The sequence below is a fragment of the Aplysia californica genome, unplaced genomic scaffold (genome assembly GCF_000002075.1).
Source record: "Aplysia californica isolate F4 #8 unplaced genomic scaffold, AplCal3.0 scaffold00252, whole genome shotgun sequence".
NCBI lineage: Eukaryota > Metazoa > Mollusca > Gastropoda > Aplysiida > Aplysiidae > Aplysia > Aplysia californica.
Window position 1 is genome coordinate 629,879 of NW_004797522.1, and position 20,601 is coordinate 650,479.

The 20,601-nt window shown below is 39.0% G+C and overlaps 1 protein-coding gene across 1 annotated transcript; it reads left to right on the top strand.

The window, feature by feature from the left end:
• Positions 1-516: 516 nt before the first annotated feature.
• Positions 517-20,301, top strand: LOC101862421. The gene is made up of 12 exons (XM_005100582.3): positions 517-843; positions 3,186-3,537; positions 6,665-6,868; positions 7,265-7,440; positions 7,800-7,856; positions 9,310-9,431; positions 11,613-11,749; positions 12,195-12,368; positions 14,231-14,277; positions 16,051-16,145; positions 17,093-17,181; positions 18,780-20,301. The coding sequence occupies exons 2-12, from the start codon at positions 3,211-3,213 to the stop codon at positions 18,861-18,863; spliced, it is 1,512 nt and encodes a 503-aa protein (XP_005100639.1). The 5' UTR covers positions 517-843; positions 3,186-3,210; the 3' UTR covers positions 18,864-20,301.
• Positions 20,302-20,601: the final 300 nt, after the last annotated feature.

A 20,601-nucleotide genomic window follows, 5' to 3' on the forward strand; every position in this document is an offset into this window, starting at 1 on the left:
CCCTCCTCCCCAACACACACATAACCCCACTTCCCCAAAAAACAACAAACAACAGTATATTTTTATATGGTCAATGACAGTCCTAAACCTGTATAAAGACAAAGAGAAAAATGTAAACTAATCCTTTTCTTTCACATTGTGATCTAATACTAATACTGACATAATTCCACTCCACAATGGTTATATCCTTAGTGTAAATCTATGTTCCATTCCCAGATCTTGTCTCCCTATCGGGAACCCAGTTACTAGGTACACGATATCCGCGAAGCAAATATTATGAGTTCAGAATCTAATTTTAGCTTGTATTGGCTTCGCGGATTTATCAAACTATTCTCCCAGATTTGACTATTTGCAATAACATTTCGCGTGTTTTTTCTCCCGAATACAACAGGAAAATGGTCAAAGGAGCAATTCATGAGTAAATATTGGCCAATCAGTTGAAATATAATGCCACAAAATAAGGGAATGAAATCAATGTGCCGTCGTAAAAGAATAATTCTAGCTAGTATACGTCTAGCACTAGGTACATATAGCCATGGGAATGCTATTCAAGCTGAATGAGAGTAATCGAAGGATTGAAGTCAGAGATGGACCGATAGTTTATTCCTGAATATAATTAATTAGCAATTCTCTTTAACCTGTAGGCGTTTTTTTAAAATAATGAGCGCGTGAAACTTTCCGCCTTCTTGTTGGTATAGCCAAAGAAATCAGGGGATTGATAAGGAATCGAAAGCAACTTGTTTTGCTTTTGTTTAGATGCCTTCAAGCCTTCAAGAGAATCTGTTGTGTTACAAGTTAGATCTAGAATCTATATTGCTCTGATATAAGCTAAACAAGAAACAGGTGAGTAGTAAGTAGTAAAAGTAAAGTAAACGACCCATCTTCTGAGACTATGTTTGCTAGATTTGATCAATGCAACGACGTGCATACGCTTTTCTTTTCCTGTTTAGCCCAGAATCTAAGTTTATTAAGGCTGAGGGGAAAACTGGTGTCTTCTTCGCGGCCTGCCTCTCGTTCTTATAATCTTAGACTCTACTCTAAGTTAGTGGGCCCTACAAGAATGGCAAGATGACCGAAATTGTTGTCGACAAGTATAACAAGCTTATTTATAATTAGATGTTATTTATTATAACTTCATAGAAGGAGGACTTCCGTGCCGTAACGAGCGACCACTAGAGACTATGAAACAGTCTAATTCTAATAGAGGGCAAGGGACCGCAATTGTACAGGAGTGCTGGGTTAGGGGTAGGGGTAAGGTTAGGGTCAGGGTTAGGGTTAGGTGTTGGTCTCTTCTTTATTTTGTTTGTTAGGGTGGTGGCAGACAGAAGTTTGTGCAAATTCATTTAGTTGATTTAGGCCTACTTTTTTTTGGTAATGGCACCTGCTATTCGGACTCGAGTCTGAATAGACTCCCATGGCTGGCGGACTCAAACTCCATGCGTGTACCGGATGTGAAGCGGACATGCAAGTTGACCTTGTTTTTCCTCGGTTTCTAGGATCTGGCCAAAGTTTTCGACACAAAAAATTATTAGAAAAGTATTAGTGACGCCAAAAGTGAACAACAGTTGCAAAATTATCTGAAATACTACACAACGAAGGCAAACATGAGATTTTGGGAAAAAAAACAATACTTTTCCATTGGTAAGCGATTACGCAACCTAAATAATTTAGAAAAAATATTTAATACTTGGTAAATTCTCATTTATTTTTTCTTTTGTACTTATTGAAAGAAACTTGCTGTTACTCTGATAGGGTCTAAAGTCTAAGCTCAATAAGCAGTGAAAAAAAATTGAATATCCAAGTTTCGAAACAACAAAGGATTATCTATCAATAGGTAGTCTAAACCCGTTTTATTTGACAAGAAAGACAAAATCATTTCTCGATCGATTGGAAATCCCGTTAAAAATTTTTAAGAAGAGAAAAAAGTTAAAACCCTTCCAAAGGGAACAAAAGCCAGTTATTCAAAGTAATGCGCATTGGAGTTTGAGTCCGAATAGCCACGGGAGGCTTTCAGTTTTGATTTGAGCTTAAGGGGAGGAGCGACCCTTGATTTAGCAGATTTTGGGTCAGGCTGTGCACATTTTATCTTTGCTGATTTTTGAAGATCAATTTAACCAGTTTTTTGTCTAAAAATAGCATGGATACAATTGAGAAAGACTTTATTCTCCAGGTAAATTGCCTTTAAAAACTTAAGGATGGATTAATATAGTGAATTTTCACAATTATTGTCGGTTTTTGCAAAATGGTTGGTTTTGTTTTTCATTTTTTTCACTACTCCTTCCTTAGTTTTCATCCTTTTGTCAACAAACTTTTAGGAAACATAGATGGCAAGGCTGCCACCAATATAAAAGAGATATTTGGGGAAAAAAATAATACTTTTCCATTGGTAAGCGATTACGCAACCTAAATTTAGAAAAAAATATAATACTTTGGGTAAATTCTCATTTATTTTTTCTTTTGTACTTATTGAAAAAAAATTGCTGTTACTCCGATAGGGTCTGGTTCAGGTATACTCTCACCTAATTTGGTCAAATTTGGTATGTAAATAAGAAAGCCGTAGGGATATGAAATTCATTGTTTATTTTCAAGATGGTGGCTGTTTCCATATCAACCGCTGTAGCTATACCAAAATAGAATTGCGGATCAAGAGATTTTACTATGTTTAACTTACATGTGTACTTAAATTTGATCTCGGGCAACAAACATAGAAAATGGTCCTCAAGGGCAGCTCCTCCCGTTAAACTCTTCAAAAGAACTGAACGCGTCGCCAAGTTTCAACGAGGAGCCAGCGTCCGCCATCTTGAAAATCAAAAGACAGGCTCCAACCCGGAAACCGGGGGGGGCGTCAAAATTTTAAAAAGATTAAACAAATGTGGAAGCCGTGGGTGGGTGGGTGGGAGGCAGAATAATGACCAGATTATTCGAATTATTATATTGGCACCGCGGGGGCAGAATAATGACTTCCAATTATAAGACAAGCCCTTCTTCACCCCGCCCCTTTTTCTCTTTCTGTGCATGCATTTGTGTGTGTGAGTGTGTTAATATACACCCTCTGTAATTATAGCATCACATATATAAATTTGTAAATTGAATTATTAGTAGACCTAGCTGGATGCAACATGCGAAGCATTAAATTTGATATCAGCGTCATTGTTCCTTTTTTTTTCTTCTCAAATGGTATTTAGAGAAACAGACTTAATTACCCAGAAGATGGCTGACGGTCCGTCTCCAGCAAAAAAAGCAAAAACTGACTCATCAGACTTGCCTGAATGCCCTTATGGTGCTCGATGCTACCGTAAGAACCCCCAGCACTTTAAGGAATTTTCTCATTCTAAAGACAAGGATGAACCAGCTTCTACTTCAGGAGCGAAACCCAACATTGATGACAGTTCTCTGCCTCCATGTAAATATGGAGATAAATGTTATCGTAAAAACCTTCTCCACTATGCTGAGTTTTCTCACCCTACGTCGCATCCTATCAAAGCTGCCTCGGGAAGTGGTGATGACACAGATGTGTACGATTCAGAAGAAGAGAAGGTAAGACTGCTTGCTGCTTTTCACCTTCTCAATGACCATTCCATAATCTGATTATGTTTCTTTTGACCCTGGTAATCCACAGCTGTTATATCAACCTAATTTATGTCTCTAAAAGCAGGATCTGCAAAATACTAAACCTCTGGAAATAAACAATTAAAGCTGCTAGGGGCCCATCACAAGCTAAAAGATTACAAAAAAGCCTGAACAAATTTCTTGAGTTGGGGCTTTTCTTCGATCTATTTTTTCGCTTAAATTTTAGCCTCCAGAAAGTGTTAAAGAAATCTCCTGAAAATGTTGAAGAATCCTCTTTCGTTATTGACATAAAAAAATGTGTGTGAATACCCATCTGTATCTGAAAGAATGCACTTATACTACATATTTGTGTAACTTCAAAACAAACAATAAGGACAATGCAATCACTTTTCAACTCCCTCAATCCAGGGAGTTTTTCCCGAAAATGTACCCAGAAACCGATCATTTTGGCACTTATATAAAGGCCCCCTAGTAGCCATGAATATCATCCAATTGCTTTGAAATTTAGAACAAAGTACAGTCAAACCTGCCCTGACGGCCACCTCTATAAGACGGCCACCTGTACAAACGGCCACTTTCCATTTCCCCCCTTGCGTTTTTTCTATGTAATTTAACTGTGTAAAACAGGCACCTGTCCAACGCGGCCGCGGCCACCATATTTTACCACACAACCCCTATCACACTAAGCAATAACACCTGTCTTAGACGGCCACCTTAGTGACTCCATTACGTTTTGTTATAAATTGTGCATTGGCACATGGCGTTGTAGGCGAGCCGTCATAATTCAATCACCTGTCGTTTTTGTTAGGTAGTCCTTCCAACCGATCACAGTTGCGTAGGCCCCTCCCACTGTTGACCAATAGCTACCAATTTTCAGCTGCTGGTGAGGTAAGCGTGTGATCCCTCAAAACCCATAAACCCCGCCCAGAACTCATACACAAATCGTAAGTGAGATGAATGGTGACTGTTTACCCAGTCTGTAACAAAGTTACAATAGGACGTCAACATGAACTTGTGACAGAAGCTTCGCTCGTTCTCCGAGCGGTGGCGACCCATGTGTTTGTTTTAACATTGCACTCGGTCTTCCTTGTCTGATACATTTCGTTTTATTGCCACTCTTGTGCAAAATCAGCAACAAAATACAAATTACAAACAAAATACAAACCACCACCACCAACAACAAAAACAGCAACAATGGGGCTACTTTCGATTGGGACCTCAGATGGGAATGGGTCATTTTCTTCATCTTGATCAGTCCTGCCTAAGACGGCCACCTGTCTTATACGGACACTTTTCTCCTTGACAATGGGTTGCCCTTTGACTGTACAACCTACAATAGAACTTTAGACATTTAATCGAATTTGAAGTATGTAGCTTTTGAAGTTTTGCATTGGGGTGTTGTACAAATTTGGTATTTTAGGGGGCTTTTTTTTTCATGGCGGAATGAGCAAGGGCATGCGTACGTTGATATTCAAATATATATATGCTTGTCTTTCTTCTTCTTCTTCGCTCTCGATGACAGCAGCTAGACAGTCAGTCCGATGTTGCGTACAAACTGTGTAGTTCGCTTCAACTATGCTTGTGAGTGTCTATATATTATATTGTATTTGTATGTCATGTATCATCATCATTGCCTTTTTCACCTTGGGTCAGGTTATAGGCCACGAACAAACACTCTCCACCTTTCCCTATCCTGGGCTAGTCGCTTGATGTCACTCCACGTCTTCCCACTTTTCTTTACATCCATTTCCGTGACTCTTCTCCCGGTTCCATGAGGTCTTCCCCTTGATCTTTTACCCTGTGGGTTCCAATCTAACACTTTTCTTGTAATGCAGCTGTTTGACTTCCTGAGAGTGTGTCCAATCCATCTCCAACGTCTTCTTCTCACCTCATCTCTGACCGGGCTCAGTCTGGTTCTTCTTAATACTTCCACGTTGGTGGTCCTGTCTGTCCATTTGATCTTCAGCAGCCTCTTCAGACACTTGTTCAAGAAAACCTGGATCCTCTTTATGCACGTATGGGATGCGTTTCACGTCTCACACCCATACAACTAGACTGACTTCAGACAAAAGAACAAACTTTAAGATGACACCCATATAACACCACATGCCCAAAAATTGATGAGCGCCTGATTCCACCGTGTCGTGACATATATTATTTTAGATTCTGCTGAAATCAATTTGAAGAATTATGTTGAAATAGGTTTTTTTATATTTCTGGTAAGCAATTTGAAAAATTCAAATGTCGTCAAAGTGATTTTTGATGCAAAGAACATATTGTATTGCTTCATGTTAATGGTTTTGTGGTTAGGCTGCTGGGCTCACAATTGAAAGGTTGTAGGTTTAAACCCTGTCAGGAATTGAAGTTGTGTCCTTGGGAAAGGCACTTTACACACATTCTCCTCACTTTACCAAGGTAGGAGTGGGTCCCCAGCTATAGACCGTAAAAGCTCATGTCAGTTAGTTAGTGTTAGAGTGCTTTAACTGATTCAGCTGGCAGATAATTTTGATTCTAGCCACAAATAATTTATGACCGCTTCGTGACCTCAAGGGTGATCTTACATAAAGTTAATAAAGAATATCTAAATTTGATAAAACCCTATGTGTGCGCCATATATATCGAAATGTTCAGAATACTATTCAATGACACCAGAAAAACAGGTTAAAATGTAAGTGGTAGGGGAAACAGAAGAGAGGAAACTGATGTGAAGAAAGCAAGCAGTAGATAACAGCAACCCTGAGAGGCTCTGCTTCAGAATAGGCCTGCAGGAGACTGTCAGCGGCTGTGAGCGGCGCTGTGGGCTGAATCCGTTAATTGGCTGCTTGAACTACATACTTTCCCAGTTGGCCTTCATATGAACCTTGTGCAGTTGCGAGCGCGGTAAAACCTCTACTAAAACTAAAACTAAATACTTTCCTGGGAGCCAAAAATGTTTCAGTGTTGTAGGGTCCACTGGGGTAATAATAGCTGTAAAGTGCATAGAACATGCTGTTAAGTGGAGGTATGGGCTACACAAATGCCATTTATTATATTATTATTATTGTTTTCTCTGAATCTGTTTTGTTGACCAATTTTTTTCTCAAAATGCTTACAGGATGAAAAAAAGGGTTCAGAGAGCAAAGATATCATCAGCAAAGATCTATCTCTGGTGAAAAGATTCTCACAGTTGACTCCAGAGGAGAGGAAAGAATTGATTAAAAGAGCCTTTGAGGAGAAGCAGAAGCTACAGCAGGAGTTGGATGGAGCAAAGAAAATGGTAGAGAAAAAAGACAAAGAGCTCAACCACATGCAAAAACAGGCAAGTTCTTGTTTTCCCTTTTTTTTTTTTAGACAAAGAGTTCCTCGTCAGTCCAAATTTTAGAGTGTAATCTATATAAAGAAATTCAAAGTAAAAAATTTTATTATCAGTTGTAGGGTAGGAAAAGGTGGTGGGTAAAAGTTTTATGTGTTGTGTCAAACTAAAGAATAAACCACAGTTCTGGAAACACTGTGTGTACGTTTTTTCACTTATCAGAACTTGTAAGAGGACAATAATAAGACAGTAGCTCATGTTGCCATAATTTTTCTGTGTTAGAAAGTAATTAAGTTATAAGGAGTACAAAAGAAATACAGCAGAAAGTTTAAGATATTGCTATGTATTAACAAAATAAAGCAAACACTGTTTTATTTTCTTTTAATACTTTTTTTTTCCCAGCTGAATAGTGGTCTTTTGCTAATGGAGGGTGAGGAGGAGGCAATGAAAAAGAACACGACCACATATTTTGAACTTGTCGCTGAGAGGTCATACAAGGAAGGGTCTGCCAGTCAGTTTCATTTCAGGCTGGCGGAATCTCAGTTTTACAGGCTGCTGTCTGGTCCGGCCTCTGCTATGTAAGCTTTGAGTACTTTTTATTAAACTGGCTTGCTCTATAAAAAGTCGTCTATTGGTAATTGGTGTAAAACAACCAGTCGCTGGAATATAAACAATTTTGATCGCCAAGTGCTTGTGTCATTTTGACAATCCAAACATTTTGCATTAATATGGTGTTCATAAGGGTCAAGTTGTGGATTACGGGGAGTTTGAATAGATTCGCAAACATAGAACTTGAGATATCCTTTGTTTAAGGTGGTCAATGGATGAATTACACCCTGTCACTGCGAAAAGGGTTAATGTTATATTCAATGTAGCAAGAAAGTGAAGGTTTTAAAGACTTTCGAATGTATAAGTATTCGATCCCTTTTTCTTTCAGGACTCGAATAGTTCGTGTTGAATATGTGGTCACTCCGCACGTGGTAAAAAAGTTTAGGTATGTATAAGTGTTTATCTTTTTCAATGTTTCACAAGTTTTAATGGTGATGAACTGGTTTTTCGACTGTTTAACTTATGAGGAGTCTGTGGGGAAAATGGATAAAGTGACAGAATGGAACTCATGAACCATTTGTTTATTGTTTTGTTTTTGTTTGATTTCCCATTCAGCTAACAGATAATGTTGTTGTTGTTGTTGTTTTCAAATCCCTTTAGCTGCGAGCATTTCGCACTTGGCAGCGCAATGCCTCCCTCAAGTAACCAAATGTCCTTGTCATCTGGTCAATGCCAGAGTAGAGCAGGCTTTGTAAGTCTGTAGGTGTGTGTAGGAGATTGCGTCGAAGAACTACCAGGTTTTGGGCAGTGAAGGAGAAGATGTTCAACGGTCTCCTCGTGGTAATCACAGTGTCTGCAATGGGGTTCCCACATGGGGTTGATTCTGTTTATGTGCTTGTTGGTGTGTAAGTGTCCTGTGCCGGCTCTGAAGATCAATGTCTGATCGGCTCTACATAAAAGATCCGAAGGGTCTTTGGGGTTGGGTTTGTCCATGTACCTGAAGAGAGATCTTCCTGTTTCTGTGTTGGCCCATCTGTTTAGCCACTCGTCTGTGCTTTTGGCTTAGATGATCCCTCTGTAGGTCTGTAAAGAGGCGGCTGTGTCTATCTGGGGCAGGCTCGCTCCAGTCTTTGATAGATGGTCTGCAGTCTCATTCCCTGGTACTCCAGAATGGCCAGGCACCCACTGCAGTGTGACCCGATTGCCTAAGGAAGTGACCCGGACGCCATATAGGAAGTGCCCATCTGTTTAAAAGTAGGAGTAAAAGCGTACAAAAAAGTAGAAAGAAAATGTACCTTTTAATTGGGATTTATGAACAGCAGGATAGTACCATTCCTCCCAGAGTCAACCAAGTCATTACCCAAGTCACTGGCCTGGCAGTGAAGGGGTGAAGATTGATTTCTTCACAATTTCCACTTTCTGATCTTGCCTGTTTTTTCCCTTGGATTACTAATGTACTATCACCCAGAATGAATACTGTTCTCATCATGAAAGTGTTAAAGCTCAAGTTAATCTTTAGCTTACTAAATTCTTTTTTTTTTTAATCTTTAAATTAAATGCATGAAGGTTGGGGGATGAAATTATAAATGTTGACAAGGTTGATGTGACAAAGTTGAAGCGAAGTGTTGAGACTTTAAAAAATAAAATCTGTTTTGTTTGAGCTGAGAGAAGCACATCAGTGCAGTAACAGTCATTTGGTGCTCGGAAAGAGTAAAACAGACAGAAACAGAAAGGAGAAAGTAAAGAATCAGTACCTAACAGTGGCACCCTCCAACCACTTGATGATTTGTGAGATGTCAAGAAAAAAAAAAAGGTCAAGTGACTTATTATTGAAGTGTTTACATTTTTAAAAAAAATACTGAGACCTTGAGTTGATATAAAATCATTTTCCTTTTCAGGCAGGCCCAAGCAGAACTGAAAAAAAAGAGAGGAGAACAATTTTCTTACCCGGTTCTTGGTTTCCATGGCACATTGGAAAAGAACATACAACCAATATGTGAGAATGGTTTCAGAGCTCCAGGTATTGAATACAGTTGTGCTTGATTAAAATTACTTTGCAGATAAGTTTAGTAGCGGAGCCACTAAATCAGTGTCTCGGATGTAGTGTTTAGGCTCTTCATCGTCGTGCGTTGAAGTCGAAAGTTTGATTCCACTCTGGAGAGGTGATTTTATTGATTTTCTGTAATTCTGTATCTTTCCCCAGGGATATTGCATCCTTCTCAGCCAGGATTGGTAATGTTGAAGTAGCCTGGCTCTTAAGCAATTTAATTTGTGTCAATTGGGTGTAAAACATTTTCAGTTACCATTACAGCCTCTAACAAATCAAAAGTAGGCTAAATGAATGAATTTTGAACTGAGATATCTAGACTGAGAGACCACAGAGCTAATGGTTTATTGTTGAGAGTTTTTACTAAAATGGAACCTCAACAGGGATAGAATCTTTGAAAATCGCTGAATTACAAAGGAGATTTTTATGCCTCAATTGACACAATTTAAATCATTTAAGAGACGGGCTGCTTTGAACCTGCCTGTCAGGGCCAACCCGGGCTGAGAGGGATACAACATCCCTGCAGACAAACGAAGATGCTCAATAAAAGAACCTCCCCTCTCGGAAATTGAACTCTCTTCTTCTGTGCGCGATGGTAAAGAGCGTGATCGCTACATCAGAGACATCGTTGCTGGGTTACACAAGGTCATGGGTTCATCTCGTAGATAATCCAATGTCATCATGATGTTACAGGTTTCAAAACTGCTTCTAAGACTTTTTCAGTGATATACAATATGTTATATTATTTCTCTGAGAATTTTCTCCTTTTTTAACACTTTTTTGAAGACATACTGCTTAAAATTTATCAGAAAGATTGAGATGGTCACATGTCCACATTTAAGGAGGCAGAGAAAGAGTTTAATATTATGCCTCAGTTGTCCCTTTTGGAGATAAGGGGAAATAAGATTAGATGAAATTGAATTAATGACCAATTTAGTGACATTTTCGTCATTTTTAGATCTAGTACCAAAAAGGGGCCTTGGCATAGTGGGTTTACCCCCTGCAGAGATAACGAGTTAAAGCTTTGTATTGGCAAGCAATGTTTCAAACTTTATGGAGCTATGTCTTTGAAATACGACTTTAATGGGAGTACTTCCATCCGATTTAGCACATCATTTTCAAGAGAAGTTTCTTAAAGCCCAAAAAACATTGTCAGGACCCAAATTGGATCCCAAAAGCTCTTGTGTGGCCTTAAGCGATACTCCTCACTTGTTGCTTACAACTGCTGTTCTTCTCCCTATGGTGGTTGTTGTTAGATGTCTGTGGTAGGTCCTTTTTTTTTCTAAACATCTTTTGTTGTTATTGATCTAGTTTCTAACCATCTTAAGTCTGTCCGTTTGTCTGACTTTTTCCCCAACATTAGATGACCATTGTAGTATCAATGTGATTTTTTTTTCTCAAACACCATACCAAATGACCATCTTTGTGTCTAGGAAATTTATCTCTGTACTCAAAACTCAAACCAAATAACCATTATTGTCCCAGTTTGCTTCTTTTCACTCAAAAGTCAAACAAAATGTCTGTTATTTTGTCAGGGTGCAAGGTTCAAGCAACGGAGAGATAATTTGGAGGTTTTAGTTAAGGGGTGTTCTTCAGTGATTACCCAGCACTAAATGCCCATTATTTTGTCAATGTATCTCTCTTTACTCAAACAAAGAAACTTGACCTCGGTGCCTCCAACTCCCCCAGGGCAGTGCCCCTGACTGAAGTGTCTTTAGGCCATTCCCAACATGATCATGCTGTGCGGGAACAACATAGGGGGAACTGCTGCTTTTTCTTTCCTCTTCCTTACTATCGTCATTTTTCCTCTACTTCTTTTGTTTGTTTGTCACTCTCTTGTGAACTGCTTTTTCCGGGATGCCTTGATAGTCAAAGCAGACTTTGTACTGTTGAGGCTAGTGAGGTGAGCAGAATAAGCCTGATTCCCTGTTTGGACTTCTCTGTTGACATCCACCCCTTGGCGCTCATATGACCTTATGCAGTTGCGAGCGCTGTAAAACCCTACTGAAACTGATGTTTCCAAGGTGAGAAAGAGTTCAAGCAGCAAGAAGATAACGGTACTTCTGTGAGTACCCAACACTAAATACCCATTATTTTGTCAATGTACTTCTCTTTACTCAAACAAACAATGAACTTGTCCTGGGTGTTTTGTAGGTGAGCAAAAGTTCAAGCAGCGTACAGATAACGGATGGTACGGTGCTGGGGTGTACTTCAGCGAGTATCCCTCCTACTCAATGGGTTACGTCCATGGGGCTTCCAAGCTGATGTTGTGTCAAGTTCTGCCCGGCAAAGTAAGTCAATGGGAGATTTCCTCCACTCTTCACGGCAATCTTTAACAAGATAAATTATTAGAAAGACACTGTCACAGATGTCCACCTGTCTTTTCTCCTCAACAGTGGGTGGCCGTCTTGGACAAATTTGACTACTGAGATAAGTAATAAACGAATTAAGTTCTGCTTTTATTGAACTCGAGGGGAAAAATTTGATTTTATGCATAATTATTGTAATTGTAGAAGTTTTGTGCCCCCATTGACTCAATTTTGGTCATACAGCAGGCGGGCTGCTCTCTAGTAAAACAAAAGTAATTATTTCTGCAAAAGTGAACAGGTCTGCTATCAAAAGGATATCGTTCCTCTTTTTAACATAAACATTTTTAGGTCGTGTAAATATTTTGAAATCACATGTAAACATAAAAAAAAATTTTGATAGCTCATTTGCTTTCTGTTTTGATTTCAGATCTACAAATGCAAGAAAATTATAGCTGGGGCAAGTCTGCAGGAGGGATTTGACTCTCATACGTCACCATGTGGCAAAGAACTGGTCATTTTCGACTCGGCTTCCATATGGCCGTGCTACGTAATATACTTCACCAAGGCAGCTCATGGAGATTTTCAATATGCCTCTCCGAGTGTGAGTTTTTAAAAAAATTTTTAGATGAGCGTGTGATAAGAAGGCGCCTCTGATAGATCCTTATTCTTTTGTTTACCACTGTTGTTTCTGTCTGACTGTGTTGCTTTAACCCTATGCGTACGTTGTGTTTTACTATCGTATCCATACGACGTGGGGAACTCTGTGCCACCACTTTCAAAGAGGAAAATTACTCGTTAATCCGATCCGTACGCTTCGCATAGCAGTCTGTCAAAAATGATTTTTTGGAAAATACTGAAAGTTTCAAATAGGTCTTCGTACTAGAAGTATTCTAAAATGTGAAGAATACAACCCTTGGGGTACAAAACGGCCCCAGGGTGTACGGATAGGGTTAACATTGTGCTAAATCATGACCATAATTATTGTGTTGATGTGCTTTTGGTAGGTTCTAGTTCTTTTTTTCTCCAGTGTTATTTCTGTCTGTTTGTCTTTCTTTTCCCAGCATTGGATTACATTATTGCATTGCTATGCTTCTCTCTCATCATCAAGTGCTAGATCTGTGACAGACCTTGGCAATCGTTATTCACCATACATTCTTTTCCTGGGATGCTCTAAAAAAAAGCTGTATTTTCCTGATCTTTCCCTGTCACCCATTTGCTTAGGCTTTCCGAGTAAGTTGCTCTGGGTATACCCCTACCTTGCTGTCCCCGGGGTTTTATGCACCTCGCATAATTTACCTAAATTTGATAATTTTTTGCATAATTTCTGATTATTCTCCTTATCCTTCTTTGTTAAAATTAACAAAATCGCATAATTTCACATTTTTGGGCTCAATTAAAATTTGCATTATTTCAGGATTTTGTTTTTGCATAAATCTGCAGGAACAGCTTGATTACCTTTAGTTTTACAAATGAGGGCCAGATGTTCAAGGCCCTCTTGTCTATTGAAGTGTCTCAGAAACAGCTGCGTTTGTCTCTTCGTACTTACATGTAAATCTGGAAGAAAATAAGAAAAACTTAACTGAGTATTCTGTCTCACAATTTATTATAGTTGGTTTATACTATTGTCTCATCCAATGCAAACCTTGCTTTTTCTCCCTCCATGCATCCCCTCTCCTCTTTCACTCCTTTCGGTTTCCCCTTTCTAATATACCATCCCATCTACCTTTCTTTCTCTCTTTTATCCCCTCTCTCTCTCCTAACCTCCCTCCTTCCATATCCTCCCTTCTTTTGTTTTTTCTCTCCCTCTGTACCACCCCCCCCCCCTCCCCTCTCACTCTCTTTCTCTCTAAGAACTATTTCCTATTAAAAACATATATATCATCCTTATCTCTCCTCCTTTTTTGTGTTTGTTACTCTCTTGTAACTTGTAATCTTTGGCCCTTATATGACTTTAATGTATTGCAAGTGCTGTAAAACTCTTACAAAAATTTCAAAAACTAAGAACACAACACCACAAGACTGAGACAACACATGGACAGATGTTTTAAGCTAGTAAATTCACCAAAATGCTAGTGTCGAGAAGCAGACCAAACTGTGGAACACATCCTCCAGCCATGCAGGACATATAGAGCCCCGAGACAGGAAAAGTGGCCAACCCCATTAACACTACCTACAGGAGAAGCTATATAATATGGCCTCAATAGAGAAACTGGCCCAATATGTATGATAGATGCCAAACTTCAAGTGTGATGCGATCTAGAAGAAGAAGAATAAAACACTGCCTGTGTGATTATAATGGTATTATATTCTGAGGATGTAATCTATACTGTTATTCTGTTCCCACAATGATCATAAACCAACCCTCAGGAAAGATAAGTAAAGCTTGTATTGTTTTCTTTTTTCTCCTCTCTTTTGATTTTGGTTTTCTTGTTCATATTTTTTTCACTTATTGTATTTTACTAGGGCAAGGTTTATGGATACAAGGATGTTGTAAATTGTCCTAGGTCAAAGTAAGTAAGACTTTTAACATTAGGTTAAATACAGTGTAATCCACTTATATCGACAGCTGATGTATCGACGTTTTTGACATATCGACATGTTTTCCAATTACGAAATTTTTCCTTCAATATCTTCACTAAACAATTCCTCCTATATAGACATTTTTACGGCCCATTCTTCTTTATCGACATGCTTCTTGGGTACCTGGCAAAACCCACGAACATAAATGGGGAGAAAAGCCTCAGTAACGCATTAGTTCTTCATTAAGTCAGCATACCCACCAAGTAGCCTATCTATCGACACACCAGGCTTTAGTAGGTCATGTAGGGCCTCCACAGTGTAGTCTCCAACACAGTACAGTGCCTCACAGACGTGAGCGTCTCGCACGCTGGGCATCATCTCCCTACCACCCACTCCCGATCGCCCACTTCCCTTCCCCATCCCATTGTCAGTCTGTCGCTGGCAAGTGCCACAGTCAGTGAGTCGGTGCCTCGCCTTTGCATTTGCCCTAGCAAGCTGCCGTAAGCAAGCCTTACAAGGATGCTACAGCAAAGCTTGGGCCTGTGTGTAATGTGCGCCTCGCGTTGCTCGGTCTTTGGTACCGTAACTCCAATCCCCCTGCCCTCTGCCTCTTGTTAGTTTCACTGTGTAGTATGTAAGAGTCAAGGGAAGCAACTAGCTTAAAAAATGGTAGTGTCTTTTTACCGTAGACTTCCCCTTGTTTTTTCCTCTTTGGCTTTATATTTCATTTATTGACAATTTTATATATCGACTTCAAATCCACTTCCAAGAGCATGTCGATATAAGTGGATTATACTGTATTTTTCTTAATTTGTAAATGCAGTTTGATAAAAAAATATTTATTGAGCTGTAATCTTTTTAATCCTGTTTTTGTAGACATTCCTCCAGATATTATATATACGTTTCAAAAACTGTTGCTTTTCTCAGTTCTAAGCTTATCTGTGATATGATAGGATAGGATAGGATAAGATGGGACAGGGCAGGATAGGATAGGATATGATATGAATATCATTATGATGTTTTAAAAAAAATACATGGGTTGTTGGCGGGTGTTCTGGTGTTGTTTGCTTCTTCTTTCCTATCAAACATCTATCGTCCTTATCTCCACCTCTTCTCTTTTAAATGTCTGTTACTCTCTTGTAACACCTCTAATCTTGTGGCGCTCATATGACCTTATGCAGTTGCGAGTGCCGTAAAACCTCTACTAAAACTAAAACTAAAATTATACAGTGGTGTGGGTGGTGGAGGGAATGGGATGTGGTCGATTGTAAAAGTGATTGTATTATACAAGTGGCCTTTAGAACAGGTTCAACAGTACTCAATAAAATGCCTCCCCCCATGAAAAGTGAAACCACGTCTTCTGCATCCAGCAGTGGTCACTACACCACTGGTGGCTGTGCTTTTGTCAATTTTAAAAAGAATTTTCTTTGTAAAGATTGTAACTCAAAATTTGATGTTTCCCATCTGAAGGATAGGTTTCTGCAATGTGTTACTGGTACCTGTTTTCCTTTTTTATTTTGTGTGTCCGGGTGGAAGGAAGGCCCCACTGGTGGTCCTAGTTCTTTTTTGTTCAACCTCTGTTGCTTCTGCCTGTCTAACTTTTCCTCACCCCTAAAATGCCGAGTGCTGCATTGGTGTGCTTCTCTTTGCTAAAAAAAAGGAGCCATTTTTGTTTCGATGTGCTTCTCTTTTTTTCAAACAAACAAACGGAGAGACAGGCAACGCCCCTTTTTTGTTATGTTACATTCGTTTTTTTCTCACAGGGTATTCAGTGGAATGATGATCACATTCTCCGGGAAAATGGATGTATCACAGGACTTACTGTTGGATCTAATTGTGAAACATGGAGGTGATGCAGGTAAAAAAAAAATATTGTAAGAAGTAAATTTCAATCCTTTCTTTCTTTTAAGAAGTTAAAAGTGTTTTCGAATGGAATCCTCAAGATCTATTTTTTACCTGAAAATTCAAACAAATTTGTCTTCTGTTCTTATTATGTTGGAATAATGTCCCTTCTGATTAACTCTTGTTAGTACTGTTCTATAATCCTACCAAAGGTCCCAAGACAGTGTCAATTCTGGAAGTGAACGGGTTAAGTGCTTTTTACAGTTATCTTTTTGATAAAGTAAACTTGAGCCCTCAAAGTGCTGAATAAATTCCAGACTTTCATCAACGGGAGTATCCTTAGAATTGAGTGTCTGGATATAATAAGAAATGAAGAGCTGTGGGAAAGGACTGGACAAAAGGATATAGAAGTAGAAAAATAGGACTAAGAAAGTTGTGATGGATGGGACACACCTTCAGAAAACCCAGCGGAAACATCACAAGACAGTCGCTGCAGTGGAACCCACAGGGAGCCCGAGATAGGCGTAAGCCACAGGAAACATGGAGGAGATATGTGGAAAGGGACATGAGAGAGATGAAGCTCACTTGGAACGAGCTTGGAAGGATGGCCCAGGACAGAGACAAATGGAAGGAGCTTGTATGTGGCCTATACCCTGCCAGGGGTGAAAGGCATTGATGATGAAACTTGAGCCCTCCATTTGGAACTTACTTGACCCACTATTCACATGTGGGATTCCCGGGCTCTGTGGGACCACATGTGTAGTAGCTGTGATGTCAGGTGTGTAAAAATCCTTTTTTATCTTGAGTGGGGAATATGGGTTAGGTCTATACAAATTCTTCGTATTATTAATTGCGCTATATTATGATTATTACATTGTAAAAATTTACGTGTTGGTGAAAATTTTGGACATCTTTTCTTCTCTTCCTTTTTTAAATATTTCTATCACCTTTGCATCCGAACAGGTACTGCTGCATATTTTTCCATACTGGTTTCTACCGAACAGGAGGTGGCAAGTAAGAAAAAAAAATGCGCTACTGCGGAGTCGAAAAAGGTTTGTTTTTTGTTGTATCTGCCATTCATGGTCTTCTTCTTGTGGCAAATTTTCTCATTAGACATCAGGTGGTTGGAGGGCATGACTGATAGGTCTTATTTATTTTTTTTCCGCTCTGTTGTTTCTGTTCGTCTGCTGTTGCGCTTATTTCTGGCATTAAAAGACCACTATTATGTCGGTGTGCTTCATTGAACTTAGATAAAAACAAACAGTCTTAGTGTATCAGTGTATGTGGTAAGAAAATGCATCAAATTTGTGAAAGTATAACATTCTATACCAACCCAAATGACGTTATGACTAGGCTATTCACCACTACGTGCAAAAGGTGGGAGTTCAATTCTCATGTGAAGAAGTCTGTTTGTATCAGTGTCTTTCTGCATGCCAGTACACTGTTTTTTTAATTTGCCTTTCAAAAAATAAGCTTAGTCTTGTGCTGATGATAAGAAGTTCACATAATGTTTCAAACTCACCTAAAAATGTGGTCTGCTCCTCTTTCATATCCAACATATGTCATCTTTATCTCTCATCCTTCTTTTTTGTGTATGTTACTCTCTTGTAGCACTTCTAATCTTCAGCACTTACATGACCTTATTGTGTTGCAAGTGCCGTAAAACACATACTACAACAGAAAAATAAAAATTCCTCTGTCAGTTTCCAAGCATAGACCGGTGTCTGTGGAGTAATGGGTTGGCTCTTTGCGCTCTTTGCAGTCGCATGCAGAGAGCGCAAGTTCGACTCTGGCATAAATGGAAGGTTTATTTTTCTGGTATCTCCTTCTGCCCTCTGGGATGTCGTATCTCTCCCAGCCTGGCTCGGCCTGAAACAACCCACCCACTAAATTATCCTAACAATGTTGATGGGTGCTTAAAACAACAATTACAGTCATGATTTTTGCCATGTGTCCCAACCAGAACAACCACTCCGAGCTTATATTATTTAATTGGGTGTGTTCTCAAGTTGAAATCAGGCACTCGTCTAAATGATGAAATCAAAGAGACCAACATTTTCAGCCCATTGGGCGATTTTTATCAAATTTTCTTTTTTTGGTTCAACTCCTTTTATGTCAATTGAAAAACATTTTTATGTTTGGATTTTACTGAAAATTCAGCACAATGTTGATCAAAGTATGGCACAAAAAGATGTAAGTATGCAGTTTCCAAGGATGTTCAAGCTTTGGAAGTTGCCAAACTTCGGCAACCATTTCTTGGCTAGTTTTTTTTTTTCTGACGCCATCCGACCCACACCTCCTTCAATCACAAATAGCTTGATTTTGATACTAGATACTTCTATGCATTTCTGATAAATAAGCTTCAAGATGATACCCAATAACTCGATGCTATATATACCCAAATATTGACAGGCACTAGATCCCACCATTTCATGACACATATCATGCTCTTTTTCTTCTTTTTTTGTCCTCTAAACTCCAATAAGCAGACAGGTGAGTGGTTGGAGGGCACCACTGGTAGGTCCTGCTTCCTTCTTTTCTTTCGCTCTATACTTTCTGCCTATATGTTTTACTTTTACCCAGCACTAAATGACCGTTATTGTGTTAATGTTCTAATAAGAAAACATGCCTTGTTTTTGTTTCCATCCAGATTCCCATCGTTCCGCTGGCATACATCTATAATTGTATCATGGCTGGGAAACAACTGTCTTTTGAGGATATGCGGCTATCTTGAAGTTGAAATCTTTGCAAAAGTTTGAACAAATATTTGTGAATATGTATATAATATAAGATTCTGCATACGCGCTTTGAAATTGTGCTCTCTCTGGACAAAAGGTCAGTGAAAGAAGGAGAATTTCTTCGAGGACAATTTTCTTAAAGAATCTGGACATTTGTGTGATGGGAAAAGACCAGGATAAAAGAGATTTTTTGAGAGCATCTGTGCAGAGGAATGAGCTGTGAACCATAATTGCCAATGTCTGTTTCAGGTCGAATACTTTAACAATATGTATGTGTAGGAACAAGTGGCATTTTTTTTTGTACTTCATCATCGTCATTGCTTTTCTCACCGTGGGTCAGGGGATAGGCTACAGACAAACACTTTCCACCTTTTCCTATCCTGGACCAGCCTGTTGATATTATTGCATGTTTTCCCACTTTTCTGTACATCATTCTCTCTGACTTTTCTCCAGGTGCAGCATGGCTTTTTTGTACTTGCAGTACTTAAACAGAAGAAATTTTAAACCAGCTTCTGTGTTGTAATTATTATACACTTTATTTTCGCTCGCAGAAGATGTGAGTTTAATTCTTGTGTGGGGAAAGTATCTTCATATGTCTGCTGAGACATAATTGTATCCCTCTCAGTCTTGATTGGCCCAGACAGGCAGGGACAAAGCCACCTACATCCTAAATGATCTAACTTGTGTTGATGGGGAAGTAAAGTATCCACAATTATACTGAAGCCTGGGAGCTGTATGCTGAGGAGTAAACTCAAGTGTGTGCAGGGGTTCAAGTAGGTGGTTGATAGATCAGACGTTCTTGTGTGGGTTGCTCCTTCTTTCCTATCAAAGCATCTTCCGGCCGTATTTCGCCTTCTTGTTTTCTTTGCATGTTACTATCAAGTAACACATCTAATATCTTCAGCATTTGTATATGACCTGTTTGTGTTGCCAGTGCCATAAAAGTCTTACTAGATCTAAAAGCTAAATGGGCCCATGCTTCCATGGATTACTTGCTGTTACTTAAAGAATGGTTTTGGAACTTTGAAAGCTTTGTGTTAAGCACTATCATATCCTTGATTGCTCGGTCGGTCGGTCAGTAAGGAGGCCTCCATTTTTTACTGGAGGAGTGTACCTACATAATTGTGATTTGGAAATGTGTTCGATTTATATTATATAGATATATGTTTAGGTTGTTACTGACATCTGTGGTGAAATGGTAATGGAAAGGCTGTTCACCCTTGCATGCAGAAGATATGATTTAATTCTTGTCATCGAAAGTTTTTTTTGTACAAATGATCTGGTTCTGTCTGCTTGGATGCTGTATCCCACTCAGCCCGGTTTTGCTCTGGCAGGCATGGTCAAAGTAGAATGTCTCCTTAATGATTTAAACTGTGTCATTGGGGTTGTAAAACCTTTGAGAAAAAAAGAAAGCCACAAAAAAGATAAATGAAATAGTGATATGAAATGCCTGCCTGGTTTTTTTTGGTCAGCATTCCATTTACTATGTATATAAGATGTGCCATAACTGTTTTGTAAGTCTTTTCAGTTCTTGTATTTTAAAAAAATCTGTTGGTGGTTGGCCGATGTTCTTGTGTGGTATGCTCCTTCGTTTCTACATCTGTCGTTCATATCTCATTCTTCTGTTCTTTTTATGATGTTACTCTAATTAGTAGCACCATAAATCTTTGCTCTGCACTTTTATTACCTTATTGTGTAGCAAGTGACATAAAACTCAAAGTTAAACTGAGCTCG